This window comes from Gopherus evgoodei, chromosome 8 (assembly GCF_007399415.2).
Source record: "Gopherus evgoodei ecotype Sinaloan lineage chromosome 8, rGopEvg1_v1.p, whole genome shotgun sequence".
Lineage (NCBI taxonomy): Eukaryota > Metazoa > Chordata > Testudines > Testudinidae > Gopherus > Gopherus evgoodei.
This window is the reverse complement of record NC_044329.1, coordinates 95,485,319-95,505,793: the sequence shown is the minus strand read 5'-3', so window position 1 is coordinate 95,505,793 and position 20,475 is coordinate 95,485,319. Positions and strand designations below refer to the sequence as shown.

The 20,475-nt window shown below is 39.3% G+C and overlaps 1 protein-coding gene across 4 annotated transcripts in view; it reads left to right on the top strand.

Annotated features, from left to right (window-relative positions):
• The window catches only part of ALG6 (ALG6 alpha-1,3-glucosyltransferase), a 44,779-nt gene extending 24,304 nt beyond the window's left edge, over positions 1-20,475 (top strand). For 2 of the 4 annotated variants that reach the window (XM_030572290.1, XM_030572291.1), the window contains exons 6-15: positions 3,494-3,576; positions 4,568-4,632; positions 8,293-8,478; positions 10,637-10,772; positions 14,500-14,585; positions 15,287-15,371; positions 16,649-16,719; positions 18,411-18,479; positions 18,632-18,830; positions 19,441-20,475. In XM_030572290.1, the coding sequence (XP_030428150.1) occupies positions 3,494-3,576; positions 4,568-4,632; positions 8,293-8,478; positions 10,637-10,772; positions 14,500-14,585; positions 15,287-15,371; positions 16,649-16,719; positions 18,411-18,479; positions 18,632-18,830; positions 19,441-19,638 (1,178 nt within the window). In that variant the 3' untranslated portion in view covers positions 19,639-20,475. The other 2 variants (XR_004001574.1, XM_030572292.1) reach the window with 2 other exon arrangements.

Here is a 20,475-nt window from a genome sequence, read left to right as displayed (position 1 = left end):
TTTAGTTATATTCTTGGCTTCAGGTACAGAAATGATTCTTCCCGGGAGTTCAGAGGCACCATTGCTAGCCCCTTCATCATCATCATCATCATCATGATGATTAATTTTTGTGTCACTGTGTTAGTTGTCACATGGCTTGAAATTTTCTAGGAGTTTTTAGCAGGCTGTGACCAGCCTGTGACTTCTTCAGTTCTTGCAAGGTGTTCATCAATCTGGTACGTCTTCTCAATTACCACACCAAAAAGACTTAGCAACATGTTAACTACTGCAAGAGGGAGCTCATTTGGTGAATCCACAGTTGACTTGGCAATGGTGAATTCACATTTAGCAAAGCTTTTTTTTAATGGTGCTTGGTTCAATCTCACTTCATGCTCGATGAACCTAGTGTACTGCATTCAAGAGTGAAACTCTTTTCAAAAGTATTGGGCCCAATGAAATTACATCAGATTCAATTTGATGAAGAATAATTGAATTTTCCTTTTCCGAAATTTCAGTTTTAGGGTTTGAATAACCTCAGCATCTATAGGTTGTAACACGGAGGTGCTGTTCGGGGAAAAGAAGCAGAGATTAATGTTTGTAGATTTAACAGGGCAGTGGCATGGCCCATTATCCACAAACAGAATTTAATGTCCCTGTAGTAGCAATTTGCGATCAAATCTTTGTAATCATTTTTTCAAAAAGCTCAGAGTTTATTCATGCTTTTTTTGTTGAATTCATATCCCATGGTCAACTCCTTGATATTTAACTTGCCAGAGCATTGTGATTTACTGATCAGTATAGGTTTTTCTCTCCATTCATGTTGGTGCATAAAGCAAGGATGATTCTTTCCTTTGAATGTTTCCCATTTGAACACTGCCAACCTTTGACAAGGAGGGTTTTGCTGTTGCCACTGTCTTTAAAAAACAGTCCAATTTCACCCATGTTGTAGATCTCAGATAGTTGATAATCCTGTATGAGTTCAGGTAATTTTTGCTTCGAGTCTGAAACCACACCTTGGTTAATGTTTCCGCTCTCACCGCATCCTGTACAAAAGGCAAGGTTGTGCCTATTCTTAAACGATGCAATCCAGTCACTGCTGGCTTTAAACTCCTTATTTTCCACGTCATCTGCAAATTTCATGGCTTGTGCTTTTAACATTGGACCACCCGAGAGATTTACATAACGAACAACAGTGGATTTAAACCACTCGGAAGTGAGAAAATTGACTTGTTAATTTCCAGTTTTGGCATGTTTTAATTTTCCTTGAAGAATTTGTATTTGACTCATAATCGGCAAGGATTTCTGCCTTCTTTTGTAATGGGTTTTGGATTTGTGTTTTTCCAATTCCAAACTGTTTGGCAATTTGATGACAAATGGTATCTAGGTATGATATTGCTTTAACATGTTACTCTATTGAAAGAAACACTTTGGATTTGCATTTTTCTTTTTTGCTTCTGTGTTGACTTTGAGCTTTAAACTGTAACTTACAATAGTGTACACCTTTCATTTCAACACATTCATGTCTTCCTTACAAGTTCAACTTCTGGTTCATACACAGACTGAGAAGTAGGGCCCTACCAAATTTGCAGTGGTGTATGAAATCTGGTCATTGGTAAACTTTTACCCTATACTATAGGGTAAAAATATGCAAAAATACACAGCGTTTCTCAAACTGGGGGTCTTGATCCAAAAGGGGGCGTCAAGCCTATTGTAGCAGGGTTGTGGAATTGCCACCCTTATTTCTGTGCTGCCTTCAGAGCTAAATGGCTTGAGATCTATGGTTGCTGGCCGGGTGCCCAGCTCTGAAGGGAGCACCGCCTCCAGCAGCTGCAGAGAAATAATGGTGGCAGTTCAGCAGCTCCTGCTCTCTGCTTTGCCTTCAGAGCTGAGTGGATAGAGAGCGGCAGCTGCTGTCTGGGTGTGCTGTTGTCAGCAGCAGCACAGAAGTGAGGAAGATCAGTTTCTCCTACAGGTTTGTTTTCATGGATAGGAGTAAAGAAAACGTGGTTGCTGGTCACAGATGACATGTTGTTCTTCACAGTTTTTTCACAGTTAAATTATAGGGGAAAAATGTTCTGTGGCCTCTGCAAGAAGTCGCTCAAGACAGGTAGTCTCTCTTCAGAGGTAATCGCTAAGGCAGGTTTTACTGTCCATATATAAAAGATGGACAAAATCTCAGGTTTAAAACTAGACTGGCTGCATAAGAACAGCCTCTGAACAATTTCTCTAGCACCTTAAGCACGAGCAGGGCTTAATCCAAAACATAGTAGGCAGCCCTCCTTGTTCCAGCTCTTCTTTTGTCCCACTACAGACCACCTTTACAAATATTTACTGTGGGCAGAGCAAAGAACCTCTCTTCTGTGTGTCTCCCAGTGTTTCCTCTCTGAAATACTAACGCTTTGGCAAAGTACAGGACTGTGTTATGAATCCAGACATGCTTCTCTCTCTTTAATCTTCCATCAGCCCCCCAATGTCTTAGTAGGTTTGGCTCCAGGGTTTTTGCTGCCCCAAGCGGCGGGAAAAAAAAGCCGTGATCATGGTTGGTGGCACTTCCGCAGCAGCTCTCCACTGCACCACTTAATTCTTTGGCGGCAATTCAGCAGCAGGTCCTTCCCTCCAAGAGGGACTGAGGGACCTGCTGCCGAAGAGCCGGACATGCCGCCCCTCTCCGTTGGCCGCCCCGAGCTCCTGCTTGCTATGCTGGTGCCTGGAGACGGCCCTGTGTCTTAGAACAACTTGCAAGACTTTATTTGTAGTTGATGTCTTTTGAAAGTTGAGAATGTCTTTTCTCCAGCATGTAACGATCTAGAGCATTGCTCATGTACTGAGTGAAGCTATGCTGGGGCCTAAACAGTCTAATGCATGCAAGCTTCAGATTTGGGAGTATGTGTGGAAATATTAACAGATCAAATTCTGTACAGCCATTTATCCTACCCAATAAAGTTGAACTAACCCATTCCTATATCAGCCCTTATGTTTATATATTTCCTTTCTTTCTGCAAACACTTTACAAACTAGATACACATGATGTGATTTGTAAAGCAGAGCCCTCTCTAGAATCAAATGCTGGAGCACACAACAACAGTACATGACAATTGAAGACAGAAAATGAAGAATACTGTGGTCAGCTGAAACTGTAGGGAAACTTCAGAAGACATGAATTTGATGAGGAAATAGGTTTCCACTGTAGGGGATGGATACAAAATACACATTTAAAAATGTGTGGACAGCTGGACCTACCCATCCATGTATGTGGCTATATAGTTTGTGGGTTTTGTTTGGGCTAAACAATGTGCAGGCATTGCACCCATCTTGCAGATGCATGTAAGATTTAATCCTTCCACAAAATATCAGATGCAAGCCATGTAGGTTGGAAGGGGAAAATGGAGAATAAAGTCACATATTGACAATCCAGAGACAAATTATAAATGGAAATAGGTAATTTCAGTGGATTGTGATGAGCTATACTTGTTTGGGGAGACTCTTATGCATAGTTAATCTTTCTGTTTTTCAGTTCTTATTGCTGATTTGCTGGTTTACATACCTGCAGTTATCTTGTATTGTTGTTATTTAAAAGAAACATCAACTAAGAAAAAGGCAAGTATAAGTCTATGGTGTGTGTGGGGTGTGTGTGTGAGAAAGAGAGAGAATAAAAATGTTATTAACTAGAATATAAATTTAAAACACTGAAAAGGAAGTTAATTAATGATACAAAACCATGCAGTGCTTTGCATTTACATAAAATGGATGCCAATAAGTATATGTTTAATGAAAGACTTTTGAAGGTAATAATTGGAGATATACCAATCTCCTAGAACTGGAAGGAACCTTGAAAGGCCATCAGGTCCAGCCCCTCTGCCTTCACTAGCAGGACCAAGTACTGATCCCAGATTGCCCCAGATCCCTAAGTGGCCTCCTCAAGGATTGAGCTCACAACCCTGGGTTTAGCAGGCCAATGCTCAAACCACTGAGCTATCCCCTCTCCCAGTAAGAAAATGTGAAGTTACTTTACAGCAATTATTTTAATGCCCGTCAATAAAAGGTGCACTGGAGTTTAGTAACCATGAACTACTGAATTCCACTTCTTGTCAAATTTATTGCTTGGGTAGTAAAAAAAAAAAAAAAAAAATTTGTGCTGTGACATGGGGGAATCTAGGAACAGCCTTGGGTCTTGCACACTTCTTTTTTAGACAGCAGAACTGAAATGCGTTGTGAAAGTGACACCATGTTCAGGGTTTTTAATGCTCACTGGTCTCAGGTAGCTGGTCTGTCAAGGCATGGAGCAGTTCCCAGGGTTAAAGTGAGCAGTCATCTTTGTGAATTGGCTGGCAGAAGACACTCTGATGCTCCTTTTAATACTCTTTCCTACTAGGGATCCTTCATCTCTTCCCACATCACTGGGGGAGGAATAATTAGAGGAAAAGAGTGTTCCCCAGACAAATGAGTAAGGATCCACAGGAGTTTGACCGGGCTGGGCTTGTTAAAGGAGAATCAATCATGTTCTGGTTCCAGGGTGAAATGAATTGCTATAAAAGAAAGTGCCTTGTTTTTGTGTGTTTAAAGATTTTTCTCTTTCTCTTTCTCCCAGATTGCCAGTGCTCTCTGTATATTGCTTTATCCAGGCCTCATTCTCATTGACTATGGACATTTTCAGTATCCTTCCATTTGCTTTAAAATAAAATAATTTCAGTTATAAAATAACATCAGTCCCTCCTACAATAACATCACTTTTTTACTGGGGAAGAAGTTAGATTTATTAGCTGAAGGTTTGGCCCCTCCCCCAGCAAAAGGAAAGGTTTCTTTGAAAGGAAACAGCCTTAAATGGACTTGGAGCAAAAGATTGATATGGGGGAAATCAATCCAACATGGCATAGCTTTTATTTGCATCCCAAATTCACACTCTGCCTTGTTTGAGTAAATGTCGGTGACAGTATGGCTGTGAAAAAAATGGATACTCCTGTGATTTCTGCCTGGATAAGAGAACCATCGTAACTCTTGTTGGAAGGTGGAGAGGAGTGTCAGACGCAGCCATTCTGTTCAGTTCTATAAAATGTGACTGTCTCTAGCTTTTGCAACCACTAGCTGACTACAGAGAATGGGAGGAGATCATTAACATTTATTGAGTGTCTCACATGCTTCTGCCCAATTTCTAGCAGCCATGATGCTTGACAATGAGATATATCTGTATACCTGACTCAGTATACAACATCAATAGTAAATTAGAGTAGACTCTGCTTCTTGTGTCCTCTAATAGCCTTTGAGCCACTGACTCCCATGTTTATAGGTACCTTTGAAACAAATGGTGAATTTGTAAGCTATAAGTAGAGCTGAGCGAGTTATTTGCAAAGCAAATAACTTATCCAACCAGTGTAGCAGGTTGACTCAAAAATGTTCATATTTAATTGATTGAGGATTCCTAATTAGAGCTCTTTGTTAGTGTTTCTGCCCCCAGATTAAAGGAGTTCACAAGCACTTCTTTTGAGAATACCTATATTTAAGATTTGTGTTCTGCTAACACGTGTACAACTTCAAAATTCTGCTTTCACATTCATGGCAACAAAAGTCAGTATTGTGAGTGTTCACAGGAAACACATAAAAAGGTGTAAAAATTGACTTTTGGCTTTTAGCTGACCTTAATTTGTAACAGTTAACTTATCGCCTTGTACCACTGGAGCACAGATGTACTTGTAATGGAGTGTACCAACATACAGCACACATGGCTACATTGTTTTTTGAAATGCATTCTGTATCTTCTGACCTCCTGAGTTTTATTTCACTACACTAGTCTGTAATTAGAATAAAGCCTGTTGTTTTTTTTTTTCAAGGTGTATGCCACATTGACGAAGACTAGTGCAATAATCCCCAGATTTTCCAGGGAAAGTCGTGGTCTCCTTGCCACCTGGAATATTCCTTGCTCTGTATTGTAAATTGAGCCATTGGTTGCTTGCATATCATATTAAATGCATAAAGTTTCAGAAATCTGTAAAAGCCGCCATGTCAATGTTTATGTACCCACAATCTAGGCTGGGATTTTCAAAGCCACCAAGGGAAGTTGGAAGCCCAATTCCCATTAATTTTAATGAGAATTGGGCATGTCAGATTCCTATGGCAGATTTGAAAATCCAACCCCTAATAGTATTCATTCAGGTGTGTGTACTTTTTTAGCATTAGTTTACTAATAAATATCAATATTTAGGTCTTGGTTGCAGCTTGTATTAGAAAATTAGCTATTGTGCCTATCCATAAGCAAGTGCAGTAGTTGTTCAGTCCAAGCTGTAGGAAGGTGTGCCAGGTAATGGAGATGTGAGTAAGTCTTGGGGCTGTGATAAATGAGGACACTTTAAAATATGCTGTTAGGTCAAAACTAGGCACATGAAAAATTAAATTTTGTTCTTCCATCTCTAATAATACACTAATTGTGGTGTTCCCTCTAGAACAGTGGTCTCCCAACTGTGGGGAGCACAGAGGAATGTTCAGGGAGGTGCAGCAGAACCTGGGGCAGCGAGGGCGAGGAGGGTGCACCACCCAGCTCCACTCTGCTTCCAGCTCTGCCTTGGCCCCGCCCCCAGCCATGTTCAGAGCCTCAGCGCCCGGGCCTGGCCCTGGCCCCCAATTGCTGCCCAGCTTGCTGCTCCCAGGGCCCAGCCCTGCTCCCAACTGCAGCCACAGCTGTAGTTCCTGCCCTGAACTCAGTTCGCTGGCACCCAGTAGCAGCCTGGCTCCCAGCCCTGGCTCCTGACTACGGTAAGGGGGGATGCAACATAAAAAGTTTGGGGACCATCGCTCTAGAAAATGCGGCTCTCAGGTGAGAGGCAGCCGCAGAAACAAAACTTTTAAGAAACAGACTCTACTTTCATAAAAGATATTTGCTATATTTTGCTGCTGCCATTTATCCTGAAATCATAGCTTTGGCACTGATTCTGCAAAGACTTATGCATGTGTGTAATTTTATACATTGTGACTAGTTCAACTGAAGTCATTGGAGGTACTTAGAATGCAGAAAGTTAACTGCTTGTGTAACTCTTTGTAGGATCATGGCCTTTTGGCATCATGGTTAGTTGCTGTGACAGTATGACAAATATGATTATGATTTTTGATTAGGGAATAAATAGACTGAGAAATGATTTATAAAACCCAAATGTGTTGTCATGTAGCTATCTGTACTGGCCAAGACAGAGTAGGGAGAGAGACATACATTGTTTCAGTATTTCTTAGAATATCTGGCATCTCTCTTATTCGGTTTCTTTCATTACACTTTAGTTGCTGGTTTTGATGCATTTAGGGCCTGAACTATAGCTAATCGAAGTCAGTGAGTCTCTCTTAATTGACTTCACCGGGTTTTGGATGAGGCCTCGTGTCAAAAGTAAATAACAGATTTTTTTTTTTTGGTTGTAACTATTATTATTATTTGTTTTGCAGTAGTGTCTAAGGGCCCTAATAATGGATTGGGGCCCCTTTGTGCCAGGCGTTGTATAGACACATAACAAGAAGACAGTCCCTGCCCTGAAGAGAGTACAGTCTAAGTATAAGCATGCAGGAGTGGCGCCAGGGTTTTTGGCGCCCTAGGCGCAGGGCCGGCTCACCGGTCCCGCGGCTCCGGTGGACCTGCCGCAGGCGTCCCTGCAGACGGTCTGCTGGTCCCGCGGCTCTTGTGGACCTGCTGCAGGCGTGCCTGTGGATGCTCCACCGGAGCCGTGGGACCAGCGGACCCTCCGCAGGCATGCCTGTGGGAGGTCCACCGGAGCAGTCTGCCGCCCTCCCAAATCCTGGCGCCCTAGGCGACCGCTTAGGTTGCCTAAATGGAAGCACCGGCCCTGTAAGCATGTTTAAATATTCCAAACAAAGCTGTACAGCAAAAAGATTTAGGGCTTTTGAAAGTTTTACCGATAACCTGGAAAAAATAAGCACAAGAAAATGTGGAATTGCCACTAGCTGTATCCTATGAGTACTATGTCAGTGTAGTTTTTTATTAACTCTGGTTAATTGATTGTACAGTACTATTGTAATAATCTGTGCAACCATAAAACTCTCGTTAAGAAGTCTTTCCTTTTGACTCTATGGACTTTTGATCAGGCCCCCAAATCAAAGTTACAGTTGGCTAACCTGTTTAAATAGAATTTAAAATATTTCACCGTGTAAACAAAATAGCTGCATATTTGGCACTAGATTTTTAAAAATTAAGACTTAACGTATAAAACGTCTGTTTTGAATGTATTTTACACGTATCACCTGTGGCATTAGTTCATTCTTAACTTGTTACAATACTCAGCATGTTCCCTGTCTTGCACATCTTGTCCTTAACATAAAAAACATATACAACTCCGTGAGCCTGGGCTTTGCTTTGTGGGGTGTACTTTTTCTCTCTTACAATTGGGACCTTTTAGGATCACTGGCATTTTGCTTGGCCATAAATTATAAACATATGGAACTCTACCATTCACTACCATTCTTTTGCTACCTACTTGGAAAGTGCTGCCAAAAAGGCCTTACAGGAAAGGGGTGAGTATCTTAAAGGGCTTGTCTACATCAGAAAGTTGCAGCGCTGGTGAGGGAGTTACAGCGCTGCAACTTTGAAGGTGTACACATCTGCAGGACATCACCAGCGCTGCAACTCCCTGTTTGCAGCGCTGGCCGTACTCCCGTTTTGTCTCGGGTGTAGAGGATCCAGCGCTGGTGATCCAGCGCTGGTAATCCAATGTAAACACTTACCAGCGCTTTTCTTGACCTCCGTGGAAGGAGGAAGCCTCTGGTAATCAAGCTGATCTCCTTTCCCGGTTTGCTCTCTCGTTCCCGGAACCCCGAGCAAGCAGGTCTCCTTCTCTGCGGTTTGCTGGGTGGCTCCGGGAACGCGAGAGCAAACCGCGGCGAAGCTGGTCTCCTTCCCCGGTTTGCTCTCTCGGTCCCGGAACCCCGAGCAAGCAGGTCTCCTTCCCTGCTGTTTGCTGGGTGGCTCCGGGAACGCGAGAGCAAACCGCGGTGAAGCTGGTCTCCTTCCCCGGTTTGCTCTCTCGGTCCCGGAACCCCGAGCAAGCAGGTCTCCTTCCCTGCTGTTTGCTGGGTGGCTCCGGGAACGCGAGAGCAAACCGCGGCGAAGCTGGTCTCCTTCCCCGGTTTGCTCTCTCGGTCCCAGAACCCCGAGCAAGCAGGTCTCCTTCCCTGCTGTTTGCTGGGTGGCTCCGGGAACGCGAGAGCAAACCGCGGCGAAGCTGGTCTCCTTCCCCGGTTTGCTCTCTCGGTCCCGGAACCCCGAGCAAGCAGGTCTCCTTCCCTGCTGTTTGCTGGGTGGCTCCGGGAACGCGAGAGCAAACCGCGGCGAAGCTGGTCTCCTTCCCCGGTTTGCTCTCTCGGTCCCGGAACCCCAAGCAAGCAGGTCTCCTTCCCTGCTGTTTGCTGGGTGGCTCCGGGAACACGAGAGCAAACCGCGGCGAAGCTGGTCGCCTTTCCCGGTTTGCTCTCGCGTTCCCGGAACCCCCCTTGAAGCCGCCCAACAGCGCTGCAGTGTGGCCACATCTAACACCACTTGCAGCGCTGGTTGCTGTAAGTGTGGCCACTCTGCAGCGCTGGCCCTATACAGCTGTACTAATACAGCTGTAACAACCAGCGCTGCAAAATTTTAGATGTAGACATGGCCAAAAACTCAGTATCCAAACATTAGCTCAAGAATGCACTTAGGCAGCCTAGCCTTGGGAATTTGATTCATCCTATTTGTGTTTCCATTGTTTCTCTCTTAAGCTCCAAGGGAAGGTACTGATGTTATAATTTACTCTGTTCTTAGAGAACAAGTTTCTTTCTAGCCATTAAATGATACACTAAATATCTAAATAGTTTTAAGTGTTTAGAAAGTATAGCAACATATATTAAACTTATAGCTGGGTGAAAATTTTAGGCCAAATCTGTTTTCAGCAAAAAATGCAGATGTGGTGACACTGAAACATTTCATTAATTTGTCTGTTTTCCCCAATTGTTGATTTGGGGGCAGCAGGGGAGGAAGAGGGGAAGAAGGAGCAAAATATTTCAAAATACTGAAAGGCAAAAATTTTATTTTGACATTTTCAAAATGTAACATTTAAATTTTTTGGTTCAAAACAACTTTTTGTTTAGAAATTTCCTTTAATTTTATTTAAAAAAAAATAAAAAATGATAAATGCTCAAAATAGAAACAGTTTCATTTTTGGATGAAGGAAATATTCTGTTCAATCCAAACTGAATGTTAAAACTAAATTGCCAAAAATTTTGAAATATTTCATTTTTGGTTTTACCTGAAAATGTGTGAGTTCCAATATTTTGGAATTGCCAGTGAACCGAAAAAACTCTTCTTTGCTCAGCTGTCCTTAACCATCCTTTTTTTGCACACCTTCAACATACTGGAATCAAAGTTAAATATGGGCTAAAAGTCCAGGTTAATGAGACAAATGCCAGTATATGTGACACAGTCCTAGTGGATTACTTACGACTGCTCGAGAGATGATGACATACCTTTTCTCTAGTACTGGTAGCCGTGCTCAAATTTGTCACATTTGGTGATCTTACGCACATTTAGTTGTATACTGTAAATACACTCTGCGTTTAAGCGCCAAGTGCCTGATTTTTTATATATATAAACAACTGAGTTTTTTGCCTCTTAATATCTTGACTTAAACTCTTCTATTTATTCCAGGTTAGTGTTGTTAATTAAAATAGCATTTACGGTGGTTGCTTCTTTTGCGATTTGCTGGCTTCCATTCTGCACAGAAGTGGAACAAATCCTGCAAGTATTCAGAAGACTCTTTCCCATTGATCGAGGCTTGTTTGAAGTATGTGGGTTGTTTTGTTTGTGTAAATGTTCTGTATTCTTAGATCCCTTTAGAAACCTTCATCGTGACCTTTAGGGATTTCATGTGGAAGACACACCACAGAACTAGTAATCTGAGCTGCCTTCATTGGCAGTCATTTCTTGCCAGTTATTTAATCCAGTATTTAACCCCTAGCTGAGCTGGCATCTTCCAGGATATTATATGAGTAGACAACACTTATCCCATCATCAAACCCATACTTCAGTCATACATTTTTCCATTGACATAGATTCCATAGTAATTGAGTCAGAAGATACAATGTAAAAGTTAACAGCTTCAGAATCTCCCCTTTGGTTAGCAAAATACTCATCTTTATTGAAAGGATTTATACAAGTAGTAATGGTTGTAGTGTTTCAGATGTAAATTAAAGCCTGCTTTGTGTCTTAGCTGGTATTCTCAGTAACCACTTTTTACAAAAGTTTATTTAGACCAGTTGTGCTTTTACTATTCCTAAGTAGTAGTTTGATTCAGCACAGTGTTCCTGAGGCTTGATCCTGCAAGATGCTGAGCTCTGTTGCCCCAATCCAGCAAAGCAGTTAAGCACATACTTAAATCTAATCACACAAGTAGTCTCATAGATGCCAGTGGATCTACTACTTATATGCTTAAAAAGGCAATTCAGTGCTTTGATAGATTGGGGTCAGAGTGCTTAGCCCCTGGCAAGACTGACTCAAGTTTAAGAGCAAGTTCTATACCACAGGCTTCCTCACAGTAGAAACTGAGGGCTTGATTCAGTAATGCTTCAGTGGGACTTAAGTGCTTTGCTGAATCTGGGCCTACCTGACTGTTGTTAGTGTAAATGGTTTGCCTTATTTATGTGTTAGCTGTTAGCAGTTCTTCAGCAGATACAAATGATACCACAACCTGCAGTTATCTTTGCCCTGAAAAACTAACATTATGGATACACTGTGGGTGGCATTTAATTTAGATGCAGCCATAGGAATATTTTCAGAACGTATGCTCCTGCAGCTTGTTGAAAAATAATTGAAGCTTGGGAGATAAAGATATTTACAAACCAAAATACCTTTTGTCACTTTGCATTTTTTACCCTTTGCTAAGTTTAAAAATAAAAGCTGTAAATGTCAACAAACAATGAATTCAAAAGAGCCCAAGGATTTTAGTCTAATATTAGATCAGATATTTTCAGACTGAATAGGGGAGTGACTTACTTGGATACTAATCTGGATAAACTGAGAAATTGTCTATGTAAGCAATGCACAGTAAGTTTATACTCTGTTGCCTGTAACAGGTTCTTTGAATTGATTCCCATTTACAGAAACAGCAACAAATGCTGATGGTTGTAAAATATTACTGGCTATGAAGTAGGCATCTTACATGTTTGCTGGTGCTGCAAAACCGTCTGTTCACTTGTAGTTCTCAGCAAATTTGAAGAGCATATTCTGTATTGCTAGTAAGCACACAAGGAAGATGGCTTAGTAGTTGGTGCTAGTAGCTTTCTTGTTGTTATATCTACACAGCTGTGATTCTAGCAGCTGTTTAGGGATGAGTTTCATGGGCATGATAGCTGTGGTTACAAATGTAATTTTGAAAGTGATCCTAGCACAACTGCTAATGTCTTTAGACTTCTTGATTTATTAGTGGTTAACTCTGTCATTGCTAGTAAGCAGAGCTAAATACATTCAGGTGTGTAATAAATGTGAGAATATATTGAATCTAGGTCTGTCAAGCGATTAAAAAAATTAATCACGATTAATTACACTGTTAAACAATAATAGAATACCATTTATTTAAATATTTTTGGAGGTTTTCTACAGTTTCAAATATATTGATTTCAGTTACAACACTGAATACACCATACTCACTTAATATTTATTTTTGATAAGTATTTGCACTATAAAAAAGCCCCCCAGAAATAGTATTTTTCAATTCACCTCATACAAGTACTGCAGTGTAATCTTTATATAATTAAAGTTGAAGTTACAAATGTAGAATTATGTACCAAAAAAACCTGCATTCAAAATTAAAACAATGTAAAATTTCAGAGCCTGCAAATCCACTCAGTCCTACTTCTTGTTAAGCCAATCGCTCAGACAAACAAGTTTGTTTACATTTGTAGGAGATAATATTGCCCGGTTCTTGTTTACAGTGTCACCTGACAGTGAGAACAGGCATTCTCATGGCACTGTTATATCTGGAATCGCAAGATATTTACTTGCCAGATGCACTGAAGATGCATATGTCCCTTCATGCTTCAACCACCTTTCCATGGGACATGCGTCCATGCTGATGACGGGTTCTCCTCGATAAGAATCCAAAGCAGTGCAGACCGACATATGTTCATTTTCATTATCTGAGTCAGATGCCACCAGCACAAGGTTAATTTTCTTTTTTGGTGGTTCGGGTTCTTTAGTTTCCGCATTGGAGTGTTGCTCTTCTAAGACGTCTGAAAGCATGCTCTACACCTTGTCCCTCTCAGATTTTGGAAGACACTTCAAATTCTTAAACCCTGGGTTGAGTGATGTAGCTATGTTTAGAAATCTCATATTGGTACCTTCTTTGTGTTTTGTCAAATCTGCTGTGAAAGTCTTCTTAAAATGAACAACATGTGCTACATGCATGACTGCTATAACATGAAATATATGGCAGAATATATACACAGAGCAGGGGACATACAATTCTCCCCCAAGGAGTTAAGTAAGAAATTTAATTAATGCGTTTTTTTTTTTTAATGAGCGTCATCAGCATGGAGGCATGTCCTCTGGAATGATGACCGAAGCATGAAGGGGCATATTAATGTTTAGCATATCTGGAACGTAAATACCTACAAAGTGCCATGCAAATGCCTGTTCTAACTTTCTGGTGACACTGTAAATAAGAATAGGGCAGCATTATCTCCTATAAATGTAAACAAACTTGTTTGTCTTAGCAATAAGCTGAACAAGAAGTAGGACTCAGTGGACTTGTAGGCTCTGAAGTTTTACATGGTTTTGCTTTTGAGTGCAGTTATGTAACAAAAAAAAATTTACATTGTAAGTTGCATTTTCACGACAATGAGATTCCACTACAGTACTTAGTATTGTTCAGTTCACCTCATAAATTTCTTTTGTTTCATTTTTACAGTGCAAATATTTGTAATAAAAATAATAAACACTTTATTTCAATTACTACTCAGATTACTATATATATATATATATATATATATATATATATATATATATATATATATGAAAATGCAGAAAAACATCCAAAATTTTTAATACATTTCAACTGGTATTCTATTGTTTAACAGTGCAATTAAAACTGCGATGAATCACGATTAATTTTGAGTTTAATCGCATGACTTAACTGCGATTAATTGATAGCCCTAATTGAATATCTTCATAGTTGAAAAAAGTTTCACAGGTGCTATCATTTTGATGTAAATTTTCCTAGAGATGAATGTTTTCAGAGCTTTATTTTCACAAAGTGTGTGGACTTGACTTAAGACTGATGGTCTCTTGTGTTCAAAAAAGTATTTCTCAGTTATTTTAATACATGTTTTAATTCAGTTTATTTCAGATTTTAATTTTCTATGTTTGAGCCAAGGTCACACTGACCCGATATTGCCTTTCATTATAGCATATGACATTTGTGTATCAAAATTTATTTTTCAATGAAATATTAAATAATCCTCATATTATTTGAACAGCAAACTAACATAGATACAACTCATTAAATATCTTTTCAGGATAAAGTAGCCAATATCTGGTGTAGTCTAAGTGTCCTTATAAAGATAAAGAATGTGATGTCACCTCAAACCCAGCTTAAACTCAGGTAAGAGAACTGAAGGCTTTTAGGTAACTTTCACTTTTATTCATATCGTGGGGGATTTTCAAAAGCACCTAACTGATTTAGGAGCACAAATCCTATTGAAAGTCAAAGGGACTTGTGCTCCTAAGTCACAAAGATGCTTTTGAAAACCCCATTCATTAATTTTTGGGAAGAATTGAGAGATGAAATTTTCAGAGTTCTTAAAAAGACTTTTGTTTATAGTGTATTTTTTAGTTCCAAATAATACAAATAAAATTAAAGATTTTCCCCAGGTTTGTGTGTGTTTAGAATGTTGTTAAACTTTTTTCTGTGTGTTTGTATACTTTGAGCTGAATAATTAGTTAAAATTGGGAAGCTAGATAAGAATAACAAACACATGCATTTGACTTTTTCCATTATTTCTTCTAAATGTTTAAAGTTTGCATAATCCAAAATATTTCAAATAAGCAAATAGTTCAAGATGAGGCTCTTTCAGTATGGAAGATGGATAAAAAGTTACTGAAGAATAAAATTTTCATAAGTATATAAGTCAATTAGGAGCATACATCACACAGACTTAAGTGCGTGTGTGATTTGTGCTTTTGAAAATGGGACAGGGTCCCTAAAATCACCTAGTTGCTTTTGAAAATATTATCTGAAAACATGAAAGTGGTTATTTATATATTAAAGGATAAACTTAATATTTTTTTAAAATAATCTTTTAGCTTTGCTTTTACATTTCTGACTCTACTTCCGGCTTGTATAAAACTAACCCTCCAACCCTCACTCCGACGATTTAAATTTGCTCTGGTAAGTGTATTTTTTTTAATTGTTTCTTATATAAAATCTATCACTGAATGTTGGAGCATGGCCAACAGTTCTCCTTAACTGTGCAGAGTTATGTATATTGTTAAATGTCATTTGGTATCTGTTTGTTTAAAAAGCATATCACCAATAGAATTGAATATCAAAGTTGTATCGGAGGACCTAACTAATGTCTTTTAAATCTCAGGTTTTCCCCATGTCTATACTTCTTTATTTCTCTTATCCTCGGTTTTCTTTATTTTAATTCTGTATTTTTATTATTTTCCTCTGAAAAGCCGTTTGAAGCTCCTCCACACAATAAAGCTTTGTATGGGTTTGAGATTTCCTTTCGCTTTCGTTTTGTTTCCAGAGTGATAGGTTTTTTTTAATGCACTGGCTGCCAGATTCAATAAAAATTCCCACAATAGTCATTGCAGACTCATTAGTGGTTTGAAAAGGAATGATCCTTTTTTTGTTTTTAACAAATGTTTGCTTTTCTCTCTGTAGTCTAATATCACTGAACATAAATTTAGGCGTATTTACATGACATGAATGTAAAAAATTCCTTTTAAACTAAAAGCACTTTTATACCAAGACAGATATCACTAAAATTTAAACAGTAGTTGATTTAGATGGTTTTAAAATATACAATAATTTCTAAGTATTATTTGAGTTTATAATAGCGATGCCTATAACTAGGATTAATCCTTCCCAAGAATTATCTTGTAGTTTAATTCTTGCTCAATATATTTTTAGTTCAGTAAAAAGAATGAGACCTTTTGTTATTACTTCTGAGGTGCGGGTTGTTCATGAGCACAGTTGACTCAGCATAATACAACCTACCTCAGGTACGGTAGTTGCATAGTTCTGACTTTATATAGTAGGGCCCCAATCCTGCAATCACGTATATATGCGAGTGATTCAGTTTACTTTGATAGGATTACTCATGTGAGGATAGTTAAGCACATGTGTAAGTCTTTGCAAGATAGGGGCCTTATTACATGAGACATGTTCTGAATACTCTGGGTCAAACTTTCAAACGGCTCCTTTTTGCAGCCACAGTCTGTTACAGGTGCAGATCAGTGTACTTGTCCCTCTAACTATATTGAAACATGCAAATTGCTCTGGAGTTGAATATATTTAGTACAAATTAGATACTTTAATTAAATTGGACACTTCACACTGATGCCAGCCTTTACATAAAATTAGGCCAACTGAAAAATAAAACCTACACTTTGCATTGGGGAGATCTATATTAACCTCTTCTACTTGAATCTTTTTAGGTTAGTTGTGCATTGTCATTCTTCCTGTTCTCCTTCCAAGTACATGAAAAATCCATTCTTCTAGTATCAATGTAAGTAATTTTTTATATAGAAAATATTTTGATACCCTGTTCCCCAATTTGGATGATGCCACAGGCATCTTCTTCACTTAGAAATAATGTATCTATTAAAACAGAGACTTTTTAAAAAAAAATGTGCATATAGTTTTCCTTCTGTAAGAACTTCTGAATGATAAGTAATTCGGGGCTATGAAAGTAGAAATTTCCTTTTTGACCACTAATGGCAGAGTCAGCACAAAATATGCATGGCTGTCCAGGTGGTAGGGTTGACTAATTCTGGGGGTAGGAAGGGTGACACTGCCATGGAAACCAAAGAAAAGCCTGGACATGTAGTTGTCCAGAAAGCATATATAAGGTAAGTAATAATGGTGAGTGAAATAGAGTGAATTCTCCCTCATTTCTCAATAACTACATGGCAAAGGGCCTCCTGTCTTGGAAATTAATGTATATACACCTCTGCCTTGATCTAACGCTGTCCTTGGGAGCCAAAAAATCTTACCGCGTTATAGGTGAAACCACATTATATCGAACTTGATTTGATCCGCCAGTGCGCACAGACCCTCTCCTCCCCCGAGCACTGCTTTACCGCATTATATCCAAATTTGTGTTATATTGGGTGGCATTATAACAGGGTAGAGCTGTATTCCCCTTCTCTTTCCTTTGTTGGGAGATAAGTCTTAAGGCAAAAGGTCATCTTCTTCTCCTTGGATGAAGCATAGCCATCATGTGGGAGAAATTTGAACACTGGTGTGGTATTAATATTCCTCTCCTAGGTTTACATTACAAAGCTTACATAGAAGCCCACAGGGGACAATTTTATCTAGACCGGCCACTAAACTATTGTTTCTAGCTTCCTGGCTGAACACACAACTTTACCATTCTTACTAATGTGACTAGGCACGGATGCTTATAAACTGCAACTGTTCCTTTTGAATGCATATTGTGCTGCAAATCAACACATGGGGCAGAATATCTCTTGCACCAGAGCTCTGCTTGGTGTGGTCACAGCTTCTTTGTTTCTTGGGGTCAGCCTGTCACTGCTTTAGGACATGTCTACACAAACACCTAGTGTGTAGCAGCTGTGGTGTAAATGTACCGTGTTCCAACGTGTAGCACACTAACTGTCTGTGTGGACCCTGCTGCTACGTACTAAAAGTTCTCTAGTGCACACGCACATACTGCGGTTTGAATCAGCAGTAGGGCAGTGCACACTAGGGAACTTTTAGTGCACAGTAGCAGGATCCATACGGACAGTGCATGGCATGCAAGGGCACTGTAGATTTACACCTCAGCTTGCTGTGCACTGAGTGTTCATATACACAGCCCTACGGCAGTGAGAGGCTGACGCCAAGTATCAAAGATGCCAGGTGCTACCATCAAGCATAGCTCTGGTGCAAGAGATATTCTGCCCTGGTATATTCTTAATGGATCCTATGCCAGTGGAGTATAGAATGAGGGGAGTTCTGCCATGTCTCCTACCCTGTGTGAGAGGGTGGCAGGCCCAGTACTGGCACTCTTGCCCCAGGAGGGAGTTCTACCATTTGCAGCTAGTGTCTGGCTCCAGATGGCAAAAAAAGGAGCCAGACCACGATAGAGTCTCTGGCCCAGAATAAGTAAAACTTGTGTATAACAAAAGTTTATAGAGAACCAGCAAAGCTGTTGTCATTACAGTGTTTGTACACCTATTTTTCTTTTCATTGTAGACCAGTCTGCTTAATGATAAACGAAATTCCTTTGATGTGTACATGGTTTTTACTTGTGTCAACCTTCAGGTGAGTCAGACACTATTAACTTCAATACAGTATGCCTCCTGCCTTGATTCTTGTACATCTTTCTAAGCATATTCTTTTTTTCTCACCTTTTAATGTGTTGCTTAAAATGTAAATTTGTTAGAATGTAGACTAATACCCTTCTGTTTTAACAGCTTACTGCCTCTTCTGTTGAAGGATGGCCTGCTTCTTGCCTATGTGGTGACAACACTGGCGTTTCTGACAGTATGTGCAACTTTTTTTTCAATATTTGAAAAGACTTCAGAAGAGGACCTGCAGCTGAAGTCACTCTCCCTTTCTATTAGGGCATACATTCCTTCATTTAAAGCATTCCCAAAGATTATTAAGAGTCTGGTAAGAAACTTTTAACTGTTCATATGTTGTTTTTAAAATCATGATAAACCAGCATTATGCCCACAATTATGTACATTTTTGTGGCTATAGGATTTATATACTGCTTATGGAATATACTTGTTTGCACATTTGTTCTTAATAGAAGTTTCATGTGAACAACTTCATATGTTGAAAACCACACAAGAGACCCATCTGTCTTCTTCCAAGCTGTTTCCATATATGTAATGCTTTCCCAATTCCAGTGCGAGCCTCTTCCCTCCCCTCAATCTCCTCATTCAAATCTCTCCTAAAAGCCCAGAATAAGTAAGTTGCCTTACTTTGCAGCAACATGTCAAAAGAGCCCATTCCAAAATACTCCTTAATGTATTGAATATATAGTAGGAAACTGTCTAATCTCTGGGTGGTTTTTTTTGAGGTGATTAGCTTGACTGTGTTTATATCAGCTTAGAGAATGGCACACAAGATGTCAGTATAGATGCACACTGTATTTTCTAAGAGGTCATCCATGTAGAGGATGAAGAATTCAAGGCACCTGAGCAATGAAAGTAACTTCTTATTCATTTGACACTGTAAATCAATGTTAACTAATGTATCATTCTTTATCTTACAGTTTATTGTCTCACTAACTCTGATGGGCATCCTCACTTCAATGAGTGCCACACTGACTCCTCCACAGAAGCTACCAGATTTATTTCCTGTATCTGTGTCTGTTGTTTCCTGCGTACACTTCTTATTCTTCTTGATGTATTTTAATGCTATTGTACTGTGGGACTCAAGAAATGGTAGAAATCAGAAGAAAATCAATTAGTTAAATTCTAAGCTTTGAAAACTCAAGACTAAACTGGAAAGAGAATATTTTCAGTGAAAATATCAGTTACAATAGGCAGCTCTAAATCACTGTCTTATTTAGTATATTTTCCATGATCTAATGAAAACTAGGAAACAAATTGTTTTACATTTAAACACAAATAATAAGTTAATGACTTTTATTTTAAGGAGGAAGAGTAGCTATTACCAAACAGTGTTTGAAATTTAACTCAACTTGTTATATTCTCAAGAACTTCAGTACTTCTGATATGGTTTTCCAATATGAAAAGGCTATTTGTAAACTATAAATGATTAAATACAGGAAGTCTTGACCCTTAACTAGCAGTGCCAGTTTAATTTAGCAAAGCCATGAATATAATTTGCTAGTGTCAAGTCATACATTTCCCAGCATGAAATGTGGAAGAGATACAAATATGGGTTAAACAATAACTCTTGGCTGTTGCTTCTAAGTGGCATCTCTTGCTGGCTTCTTTTGATTTACATAAATTAAACAGCCTTGCACACTGTTTCACTGTCATGATGCTTTCATATGATATGCTTAAAATCATCAAGGCCACTGCATTGATATCCACGACTCACTATCCTAGTTCATGGTAACATGACCATCTTACTCTGGCAATAACCCCTTTACCAGCTGAAGTCCATTTTTATTCTAACAAGAGTTTCAGGGTGCTATGGTTGCTGCTATTGTTTTTCCAACATATCTTTTTTCATATGGGTAATATAACTTACAAACTACACATCTCTGTAGATAATTGTCAATTTTATGACCTGAATGGAATGGTCAATTTTTAAATTAAAATCTGGTTAAACTGCA